The sequence below is a fragment of the Mastigoproctus giganteus genome, chromosome 1 (assembly GCF_048544385.1).
Source record: "Mastigoproctus giganteus isolate SK-2022 chromosome 1, ASM4854438v1, whole genome shotgun sequence".
Taxonomy (NCBI): Eukaryota; Metazoa; Arthropoda; class Arachnida; order Uropygi; family Thelyphonidae; genus Mastigoproctus; species Mastigoproctus giganteus.
The window spans coordinates 63,670,284-63,682,927 of record NC_143575.1 but is presented as its reverse complement, the minus strand read 5'-3'; the positions used below and the strand labels follow the sequence as shown (position 1 = coordinate 63,682,927).

The window sequence follows — 12,644 nt, the reverse complement described above, 5'->3', positions numbered from 1 at the left end:
GTCTGCTGTGTATCATTTTTTAGAGTTTTTTACCGAGAGAGCTGGTGAGAGAAATTGGTCAGTAGTTTTGCGGATTTCTGCGTGATGCCATGAGTAAGGATAAACACATTCAAAGAAAATCCGATTATAGAATAATAGTAATAATTTTAAAGATGTGTTATTGAGATGTTTGAGCATTATGTAATAGATTCTGTCCGGTCCTGCTGCACTGTTTGCTGATCTGTTTAGGGCTTCTTGGAGTTCAGTTAAGTTGAAGGGCTGATTATCAGAAAGAGGTCGTGTGGTATTAAAATTTATTTTATATTTTTCTGCTGAGGTTTTAATTTTCAGGAATGAATTGTCATATGTAGATGTTACTGATATTTCACTAAAAGTTTCTCCAAGGAAATAGCCTATTTCTTCAGGGGAGGACAGTTCTCATCCATTTCTAATCAGGATTGGAGCAGTAAATGGAATGTGTTTATTATTTAATTGTTGGATTTTTTTTCCATATTATCCGATTGCTGGTGTCCTTCATGATGGTACTGGCAAATTTTATCCAGGAGTCTTTTTTTTGCTTTTCTTCTTATTTCTCTTGCCCTTGCCTTTTGTTTTTTATATAATATGAGGTTGAGTGCTGTGGGGGACCTACGAAACTGATTCCTGGCTTTGTTTTTCTCTCTTTTGGCATTATTACAAGTCTCATTCCACCAGTGTTTTGCATATCTGTGTTGGTCTGCAGAGGATTGAAAAATTGTTTCAGAAGCTCCTGCCAGAATATTTGTGGTACAGTGCTCGGTGACTTTGTATATAGACTGTGTTTTTATAAATTGATCATCAAAGGACACACAGATTGAGTATTTTGCCAATTTGCTTTTGAGAACTTCCATTTTATTCTGTGGTCGGGACATTGGGATTGTTTTGTTTGAATTTTACATATACAGCAGGCCCTCGTTATAACGCGGTTCGCTTTACGCTGATTCGCTATAACGCTGTTCTTATATTATAACCCGTATCTGACTATAACGCTGTCACAGATCACTATAACGCTCTTTTACAGATTGCATTTTTGCATATTTAACGAAATTGTTTCATTTGATGGAGTCGATAACTTGAAATTGAATAGCAAAACAGCATTAAAACGTTTCCCACGCCGACTTGAGAAATTTTCTCACGCTCAGTTAAATTCTCGCACGCTAATTTAATTGCAGTACAGTGAGTTGTTATGTAGTTCCGAGATCAACATTTTAAAAAATGATCGAGTATATTGCTTGTAATATTTGCGTTATATGCATTTATTCGAAGTCTAGTCATCACTCAGTACAGTATTAGACATCGTACGTAACAGACAGTTTACTTGAACATTGTATCATAATTAATGCAACCAACGCAGTTACATTTTCGAAGACTAGTGCTAGGCCGACTATTAGGATTGAAATGGAAAGACGTTAACTAATTTTATTGAAGATAATATCCAATGCAGAATTCAGTTAAATATTACAAAAAAAAAGAGAGAGAGAGAGAGAGAGAGAGAGATTAGCCAATATGATGATCTGAAGAAAACTCACCTAAAAAAAAAAAAAAATGTGGAACCATTTAAACTAGTAAGGGCTGGTTGAATAGATTTAAAATTTGGGGAGAAGCCGCAAGTGCAGATCAAGGAACGAAAACTTTCAGTAAAGAACTTGTTAAAATTATTGAAGAGAGAGGTATTGTGAGTTATACTTCTCAACAAGTTTATAACATAGATGAAGCAGGACTTTTGTGGAAACGAATGTCTAAAAGAAGTTTTATATTGAAAGAAGGAAAAAAACATGCCAGGTTTCAAAGCGGCGAAGGATCGGGTGACTTTATTGTTGGGTGGTAACGCTGCGGGGGATTTAAAATTAATACCCCTTTTAGTTTATTTCGAAGAGGGCCAACCCAAAATCGATACATTTTTTGATTAAATTCATCATTTAAATTAAATCGATTTAGATCAATTAAATTCATGATTTTAATTGGAATTTTAAGTTTAATTTTGATACGTAAGTAGTTACCACATAATTATATACATATGTAATGCAGAATATTTTAAATGTATAAATATTTGAATATTAAATATTTTGACCGACATTTGTGCATCTTTTCACTACCGTTTATTACTGATTAGGAAATATCCTATGGCACCGACCACAACTTACAAATGCATACGTTACCTTATATGGTAAGGCGGCGCTCGCTTAGCGCGGATTCACTTAGGGCTCTGTTTTTCCAGAACGAATTATCAGCGTTAAGCGGGAATCACCTGTAATTGGAAGATGATCGCTGTTGTGTGGATCTTCTAAGATTGACCACGCCATACTGGGGAACAGTATGGGAGAGTAGATGGACAGGTCAATTTCTGAGGTGGATCCTGTGGGATGATGAATATAAGTGTGATGGCCAGTATTTAATAAGGTTAACTGCTGTTGGTTCAGTAAGGTCTCAATCAGATGTCCTCTTTGATCCATGCAGGAAGATCCCCACAATGGGTGATGCCCATTGAAGTCACTGAAGAGACAGAAGAGTGTTGGCACTTGAACTATAAGATCTTCTAGTTCTTTTGGTGTGACGGGACTGTTTGGCAGAAGGTATATTGAAACTAGTGTTAGCATTATTCCAAGAGCTACACGCAAGCAATGGCTTCCAAGTCGGTCTGTAGAGAGAGAATTCGAGAGGGAATTTTAGAGTTAACTAAAATCGCCCCCATGTGCGGATCTTGCAGTATTCCTGTCTTTTCTATACATTGTGAAGTTTTTGATTGAGAGAGTTACTTGCAGCGTTAAATTGGTTTCTTGTAAACAAACTATCATTGGATTATATCTATTAATCAGGTCATATAAGTCGTCTGTATTGGCACACATGCCTCTACAATTCCATTGAAGTATGGGCTGCATTATACGGTTTTTGGAGTTGTGTTTTGATCTGTTGGTTTTTTTTTCGATCAGTTTGTTAAGAAAGGCACCTGGGGTGACTTTCTTAATAAACATAAAGGCACCAGAGGGGGATGGAATCTATCAACCCCAGGTATATTAAAGGAGGCAGCAAAGGAAGTAAGCAAACCCTTATCCATAATTATGAGAGATTCCTTGGACTCAAATGATTTTCTCAATTTGCATATTCCCATGGACTGGAAATATGCAAATGTGACCCCAATCCACAAAGGAGGATCAAAGGGAGGCACAGGTAATTACAGACCTGTTAGTTTAACTTCTGTTCCAGGTAAATTAATGGAGGCACTGGGTAAAGAAGCATTGCAGGATCATCTAGACAAGACTTCAGCTAAAGCTCAGACACAGCATGGGTTTGTTAAGGGGAAGTTTTGTCTGACCAATTTGACTGGATACTATGATGCAGTCACAAAGGAACTGGATGCAAAGAATAATTTTGATATCATATATTTGGATCTTAGAAAGGCTTTTGATACTGTTGCACATGGAAGACTGCTGAACAAATTGGAGCAGAATGGTATTAAAGGTAAGTTGCTACAATGGATTGGATTGGTTTGGTTTAGATTTTATTGGCGCATTAGCAACTAAGGCTATAATGCACCAAAACCAGGTGATATATAAAAATTTAAGCTTTCACTGACCTAATTACTTATATAAAATAACAAAGGTATAAAATGTAGAAAAGATAAATCAATAAAGAAATAACAATAACATGTAAATTTTAAATACAAGTAAAAATCTTTATTGATTTAAAATAGCTAAAAACAGCAGACACATTGTCATTGTCAGATAAAATCTGACTGAGTATATACGGCTCAGTGAGATGATTAAAAGCGGTAAAACGGATATTGCTAAAATCTGGACAGTCAATTAAAATGTGTCTGATTGATAAAATTGTGCTGTTATTTGGATTTTGGGAGCATTAGCAACTAAGGCCATATCCGGGTATATGCGGTGGTCATTCCCTGACCTTTCCGCATTCTCCGTATTTGGTGGTCACGGGCTTGAACCCCAGTCTAATCAAGAATCGTGTGCTACGCACTGCAGCTCCTGCTCACCTGGCTACAGAGGCGCCCTAAAATTGTGCCACAGGACTCACACATAGGAGGATCATCAGCCCTAAGCAACTACAAATGAGTCAAATGACTATCTAGGTCACTCTGAAGAAGTTTTGCTTGGCAGTGATCATTAACTACTCTACTGATCTTTACATCATCTGCAAACTTATACATTATGCCCTCCATCCCTTCATCAATGTCATTTGAGAAAATCAAAAACAACAGTGGTTCCAATACTGATCCTTGGGAAACCCCACTTCTTACATTAACCCAATTTTAGGGATAACCATTTATCACAGCCCTCTGCCTCCTGCCCTGAAGCCATCCTGCTATCCTTTAAGGATTTTCCCTGTGATTTCAACCTGTTCTAGCTTATAAAGTAACCACTCATGTGGGATCGAGTCAAATTCTTTGCTATAATCTAAATAAACAATGTCGAAATTATTCCCTAAATCCAGCTCATCAGCAACCCTGTCAAAATAGCTTAACCAGATTTGTTAAACGTGATTTTCTCGTTACGAAACCATGCTGTGTATCCTTCAGAATTCCATTTCCATCTAAATGATTCTGGATTCCATCACTGATCATTGCCTCCATGAATTTTCCTATTAGTGAAGTTAGACTGAGATTACATTTAAGTCGGTAATTTCCCACTACACTCTTAGAACTGCCTTTATGTATTGGTGATACATTAGCACTTTTCCAATCCAACAGAATCTCTCCTGAATCCAGTAATGCTCTCATAATTAGCCTTAATGGTTCAATGCACCACTTGCCGCCTCCCTTAAAATTATAGGGTATATGCCATCAACCCCAGTACCTTTACTCGCCTGTAGGCTCGAAAGTTTTTTCATTAAATAATCATGTGAAATTTCAACATCATTAATTACATATTTTTCAACTTCACTTCCATAATTCCCATTGATCTAAAGGGTTTTTATTCTGTAAATATCAATGCAAACTGTTGAGTTCATCTGTAACATCAGCTAAGGTATCTAATAATATTAGCATTGGCATCAGTTGAGGCATATGATGCAAGAAAGCAAGCTTATACAGCATCAGCCAGAAAAGAAAAAAAAATTCCCATTTCGCCTATCCGGTTACTCCAAATGTTTGTCTAGTTCAGCCCTAAATTTATTTAAACTATCAACTTCCACAGCAACAGATGGAAGTCTGTTCCAGTAATCAATTACCCACTGGCAAAAGGCAAACTTCCACACATCTATTCTACAACTGTCTTTCCTCAATTTGAATTTATGTATCCTCAGGTTCTTAGTCTAAGCAAGCAGAAATATTCCGTCAGCATTGAGCCTGTTCAAACCATCCAAGGCCTTATGCACCTCAATCAGATCGCCCTGCAGGTGCCTAGTCTCCAGAAGCTGCAATCTGCAGAACTTAAACCTTTCTTCTTAACAGCACCCCTTTGTTCCCTTCCCCAATCTTGTTGCCCTCATTTTGTACTCATTCAAGCAACTCTATATTCTTCCTAAAATGAGGCCTTCAGATCTGTATGCAGTACTCAAGGTGTGGCCTGATGATTGTCTTATACAAGGGGATAATCACCTCCTTGTCTCTGCTAGCAAAATTCCTATATATCATTGACAAAACTCCATGACCTGCTCTGGCAGCCCATCTGCACTGCTCAGAGATCTTCATATCTGACTGCATAACTACCCCCCAGTTCTTTTTCATTCTCCATCTCCCTGAGTGTAGTACCAAATAGTTGGTACATTTCTCTTGGATTACTGCTACCCATATGCAGTACTTTGCATTTGACAATATTAATCTTCAGTTGCCACTTCTCAGCCCATCTGCCTAACTTTTCTATATCCTGTTGCAGTAGCATACTGTCATTAACAACCTGCCACCAACCTTTATACCATTTGCAAACTTCGACAATAAGCCTGATATACCTAACCTTCCTTTTCCCATAGGCTATTATCAGATTTGCAAGCATCTTTGGGAACATAAGTTCTTCAGATGACAAGGTGCTACTATATTTTCATTTAGAAAGATTGATGTGAAGTACATCAGCTGGATTATCAATGATTCCTCTGACTATTTACGAACTTATATTTGTCATGTAAGTCTATATCTCTGTATATCTACAGCTGCCAAATATCTTCTTCTTTTGCTCTATAAAGTTAGCCAATTATCCCCCACCTACCATCAATTTTCCTTCTTTGGTGAACACCATTTCTCTATTGGTATTTGTGGGTTTCCAGAATAAGATCTTGAAAATTATTTTGTTCCATGACATATTTATCACTCCAATGGCCAGAGCCCAAAAAATATTCGATCAGTTGTAATTTCATCCCCCCCAAATTGAAACCCTTACCCTTAACTAACATGATCTCCACAGAACTAAACAGATCCTGTATTTGACAATACAGGATCTGTTTAGTTCCTGTATTGTCAAAAATATGACAATACAGGAACTAAACAGTTCCTGTATTGTCATATTTTTGATACTGTTGGTGAATACTAGATCAAAGATATTCTTGTCCTATATTTGCTCTGATACACTGAAATAAATAAGTCAGCCAATCAATTTAATAATGGTATTAACAATCCATTAATAAAAACAAATGCAAAATAATTTTAATTAAAACAAACAGAAAACAATTAGTACCTTATATATCATGGTAACTGTTTCCTGAATAGTACAAGGTGACCAATCCTCATCTGTGGTTTTAAATGATAAATTATAAAGGGTAAGACCAGCAGCAAATGGATGTGAAGCACAAGTAACAGTATCTTCATAGCGAATATGAATGTCACTTATTGTTACTTGAAGGTTTTTAATTATTTGTGTAACTAATTTTTCTGCAAATGTATCTTTCTGTTCGTCCTTTACCTCATCTAAAAATATAAATAACACTATTTAATTTTCTCAAATTGTCAATAGCAAATTAAAATTCATGATAAAAATTTTATTACATAACGTAATATAATGGAGCTAAATTATTCTAAAGAACATATCTTGCACAAAATCTTTTCAAATGGATTTTTTAAACTCTCTGAATGGGGATTGCATTTCTTAGGTTCTAATAATGCACCAACATAAAATAAACACTAATCCACTACGATGAAAGCTTCACTATTTACATAGTATGAAAAAAAATGTGAAAAGTAATCATGATGTATTGGCATTTAAGTTAACAATTTCTTGAGTAAAAAAATTCTTAAATCATATTAATATGAAGCAAAAACAATACTTTAAAACAATACAGATGAGAAATCTGTATCAGATTAGAATGTAAATTAAATATAACAATTTACATTCTCCAATATAGTTATTAATGATTCCATTAATAACTGCTAATCAAGTAACTGCTAATACAAAAATGTTGCCTATGTCATTACTCCATAGCAAAACCATAGCAACATTACAACATTAATATCACAAAAGATGCCTGTTTGGGGACAATAGCAGTAACATAGATTATGCGGTGTAAACTTTTGTTTTAACAAAAAACATATAAGTTAGTTCAAATGCATCATGTCTATATGAATAACTATATGAAAAAAAACTGAAGTTATTATAATGTCATCATTTCATTACATCTCGTATTGTGAATACCTTCACAAGTTGCCTATCTGGTTATACTTCAAATAAGTAATGCTTCCCCAATAATGAAGACTATTGGATATCACCACCCGAATGGCCATTTCAAGGCTATTTGGTCTTTCATTGGTGAGTAGTAGGTACACAATGGTATAAAAACAACAAAGTTGTAAAAATAATTCCACAATATGAGAGAGGCCAAATGATCTTTAGCAATTTAATACTTAATAAAAATTCAGGACTAAGCCTCAGACTGCAGAAAAATTTACAGACATATAAGGCATATTGTGAAGGTATTCACAATATGACATATAAATGAAACGATGTCACTAAAATAACTTCAGATAATTTACTGCATACAGACACGATGCATCTGCACTAATTTGTCTGTAAATTTTCCCACAGTCTGGGGCTTTAGCCCTGAATCTTAAGTTTTAACAATAAATTAATTTTAAATTTAAAAAAATAATCTACACGGTGGTTAACAAAACTAGATCACTTCAGAGAACTAGATAGAAAATTGGTAACCATGCAGAGCTAAAATTTTGAATGAACAATATCCAGTCATTTTAAAATGATAAAAAAAAAAATTAAAAGAAACACCGAGTTCAACATTACAACCAATGAAGTTGAAAGTTTAGCACTCAATGAATAAGTTGTTTTGGAAAATTCTGCCACTTTTTTTTTTAATTAATATACTAAATTATGTTCAATAAATAGTTTTAATAGTTTTAATCATGATCATTAGTTTATTTTTAAATTAACTAAGGATTTAGTAAGTTATGATTTAATATTCATAGGGCCTTCGTATTGGTGATTTCAATGTGAATATCATATATCATAAATACTAACATATAATGTGATATATCATAATAGTAAATATAGCAATTATTGTTTTAATTGTAGTAAATAAGTAGCTCAAAGATTCGAAACAGTTAGACAGGCACATTTCTTTTTCTTTCAGCTAAGAAAGTCAATAGCATTATTCAGAACCATAACAGTGCAGCACTACATAAAAAAATCTGGTAATAGCATGTGTTGTTATACTCTTACCTCTTAGTTTTTGTGCGGTAATTTTAAATTAAATGTAGATTAGAATCATGCCTCAAAACAAGTAGCAAAGCAAACAACTCAAAGTAGCAGGAATGCTTTTGCTTGAGTGAGAAAGAGAGAGGGAGCTGTTGATATTACAGCTACATCCATTGTGCTATAATCAGCACAATGAATGAATGGCTTTTTTTGCCAAGTTATCTGTAGTGGGACATGATACAGTGAAGGGAATGTCTCTCTGTGCTTTTATTGCTGAGAAATTAAGTGCTAAAACAGTGTTCCAACGGGTTTAATGAAGGCTTGACGAATAAGGTAGATACCATAGAAAAAATTAAAGAGGGAATCCTTCAAGCACTCAACCATCCAGCGCACAATGATGGAGACCACACACACACACACAAAATGAGATCTTCCATAACAGAGTGCACTGGTCTCACAGGAGGTAGCTACTGTCTGTGATTCAATTCTCAAGCAAATGGGAACTCTATTATGGGAAAGGATAGGTGAAATAGAAAGGGATAGGTCAGCTTGGGGCAAAAGTTGATGATGTTGTATAGCAATTATCTTTTAAAGGCATAAAAGGTAATACTGATTTCAACTCTAAGATAAACTGATAAGTTAGGATTAAATCTGAAAGTGTCTGTCTGCAATCCTGCCCAGATATGAAAGAAGGAAGTATATGATGAGAGCCCTGTCAATCAACAGAGCCCGGAAGAGACTGCAAAGTAATGGGGTAAAATTTTTTTTTCGGCATGGCTTGTGCTTATTGACAGGAGAGCGTGCTTTTACAGGAATGGGATATACTTAAATAGAATGGGTGCAAGAATATTTTCTGATGCTATTGAGGCAGTGTTAATTGGAATGGAAAACTGCTAGCTTTAGAGGGATAAACAGACCAAATGATAAATAGCAACAGCAGGCAGAGATATGATTCTTGCACTGTTTCTAGTGGGACATGCAGCAGAATGGAAAGTGAGGTTTCAGGATTACAAGGCACACTGGGAGACCGGACAGAACAAACAAATATATGGGATGTGTTAGGGTTACTAAGAGTAACCACAGATGCAGGTATAACTTGCATGTACAGTAATCTGATGAATTTAAAGTAGGTGGTTAAGTCATCAAATACAGGCACTGTAGGGATGTCAGAGACGTGGAACCTTTCAGATATAAGGAATGAAAATTTTGAATATGGAGAATAGATATGTACAGAAAGGATACATAGGATGGGAGGGAAGAGAGGAATTATGCTGTTAGTTAAGAAGCTCCCCCTCTCCCCATACTTCTCCTTCAACCCATGCACGGTACTAAGTACTATAGGTTTTGATACCTTTCGTGTTTGGGGTTTTCATAAAAAAAAAAAAAAAAAAGTTAACAAGCATAAAATCTAAGGCAGAGCAACCAATCAATATGAGTGGCCAGTGCACTGTTTGGTCAGTTTGGCATGATATAATCACAGGAAAAACAAATTTAAAGGCCTGAAGACTGTGATAAGTGTAATGAACAACTATGCAGACAAACTGAGTGGGCTAACAAGTCAAAAAGTCTTATAATAGATGATAACTTTCCATATATTGAGAGGAACTTGTGGATTAATCACTCACAAAATAGCAAGATTTTATAGAATTACTGGATGACTGTTTCCCACCAGCATGTTAGAGAAGCAATGAGAGAAAACAATACTATTTATCTGATTTTCAGTAGTGACTCTTCATACATTAAGAACCACTAAGGGGCAGTGATCACAGCGCACAAATACAGGATTTCCTTAAATAAGTAACTATTGTTAATGGCAAAGGGAAGGGCTTTTGCTTTCTTAAATGAGATTACAATGGTCTCAGGCAATTTTTAAATTCCCTTCAGTGAGAGAAACCAATGACATTACTAACAGCAAATTCTAAATAGGATGCATTCAGAGAAGTAACTGTTAAGCTACTAGGCTTTTTTATACTAACTAAGAGATACTGTTCAAGGCTTAGACCTAACTGGTTGTCAGATGAACTGATGAGACCTATGCAAAGAAGAAGAAAATAAACACAGATTATCACATGATACAGAAGACTACAGGCAGTAGCACTGCGTTCCTACGTGCCTCCACCAGCAAGCAAAATAAAATTTGCTGCCCTAAATGTTGAATACTGATAAGCGTTAACTAATCAGAAAGAAATATCAAAAAACATTTTGCCGCTGTCTTCAACTGCCACCCGTAAGCGGCACTTACCTCGCCTACCCACTTGTGGCAGCCCTTACTACAAGAGATATAAACTAGTCTACAATCAAGTCACCTTAGGCAAACTAAGGGGATTATAAGAAGTCTCTAGCAAAGAATAGAAAGGAAACCAGCAAAGACTTTACTTTACTTTAAGAAACACATAAAAACCAAGGAAGTGAAGCCAGTCGACATCGCTGGACAGTGCAGTGTGGAGTCAGTTTGGTGTGACATAAGCATTGGGAGATCAAAATTGAGAGTAGGAGTGTGCTATAGGCCTAATGACTCTGATGAGTATAATAAGGAACTGTACAGGGAAATAGAGTGGGCCAGTAAATCAGAGTGTCTTATAATGGGAGATTTTAATTTCCCAGATATTGACTGGAATTTGGGGGCTGGATACTCACACACTAGCAGGGCTTTTGTGGATTTATTGGATGATTGTTTTCTACATCAGCATGTTCGGGAGGCAACTAGAGGGAGTAATACTCTTGATTTGATTATCAGCAGTGATTCTTCATGCATCAAGAATCTGCAGATAAATGAACCACTAGGTGGCAGTGATCACAGTGTGCTGAAGTGGGATTTACTCAAAGAGGTAACTACCATTAGGGGTAAAGGGAAGGGTTATTGCTTCCGTAAAGGCGACTACGATGGACTGAGACAGTATTTAAATTCTATACAGTGGGACCAACTGATGATGTTACCAACAGCAAATTCAAAATGGGAAGCATTCAAAGAACTTATCTTGGAAGCTACTAGGCTTTACATACCAACTAAGAAATATTGTTCAAGGTTTAGGCCAAAATGGATGTCAGATGAACTAATGAGGCATATGGCAGAGAAGAAAAATGCATGGGATACTTACAAATTAACACATGACACAGAAGCCTATGATAGATACAAGTTGATATGCAACCAAGTTACAAAGGAGGTTAGGCAGGCGAAGGCAGATTACGAGAAATCCTTGGCAAGGGATGCAAAGAAAAACAGCAAAGAGTTCTTTACTTATGTAAACTCTAGAAGGAAAGGGATGAATCAGATTGGTCCACTTGATATTGATGGGTCAAGTGTTGATGATCCTGCTCAGGTGGCTAACAAACTAAATGAATATTTTGCATCGACATTCACACATGAGGAGTTATTCAGCGAGGGGAATGCCAGAGGTGTATTCAACTCTAGCAGTAAGTTACAGAATCTTGAAATAACTGGGAGTAAAGTGGAGGAGAAACTGTTGAAGATAAACACAAGAAAGGCACCCGGGGTGGATGGGATCTATCCAGTTATATTAAAGGAGGCAGCAAAGGAAGTAAGCAAACCCTTAGCCATAATTATGAGAGCTTCCTTGGACTCAGGGGAGGTACCCATAGACTGGAAATGTGACCCCAATTCATAAAGGAGGATCAAAGGCTGACACAAGTAATTATAGACCTGTGAGCTTGACTTCTGTTCCAGGAAAATTAATGGAGGCACTGGTTAAAGACGCACTGCAGGATCATTTAGACAAGACTTCAGTTATAGCTCAGACACAGCATGGTTTTGTTAAGGGGAAGTCTTGCCTGACCAACTTGATTGGATACTATGATGCAGTCACAAAAGAACTGGATGCAGGGAATAACTTTGATATTATATACTTGGATCTTAGAAAGGCTTTTGATACTGTTGCACATGGAAGACTGCTACACAAATTGGAGCAGTGTGACATTGGAGGCAAATTGCTGCTATGGATAAAGGGGTGGTTGAGGGGGAGAAGACAGAGAGTGGTAATCAATGGACACTGCTCATCGTGGACTGATGTTATTAGTGGA

The 12,644-nt window shown here is 36.3% G+C and overlaps 1 protein-coding gene across 4 annotated transcripts in view; it reads right to left on the bottom strand.

Annotated features, from left to right (window-relative positions):
• The window catches only part of Vps13 (vacuolar protein sorting 13C), a 1,645,987-nt gene that overhangs the window by 1,562,221 nt on the left and 71,122 nt on the right, over positions 1-12,644 (bottom strand). For all 4 annotated transcript variants that reach the window (XM_090373229.1, XM_090373247.1, XM_090373239.1 and 1 more), the window contains exon 5: positions 6,642-6,871. In XM_090373229.1, coding sequence (XP_090229355.1) covers positions 6,642-6,871 — 230 coding nt within the window. The remainder of the gene's footprint in view (positions 1-6,641; positions 6,872-12,644) is intronic.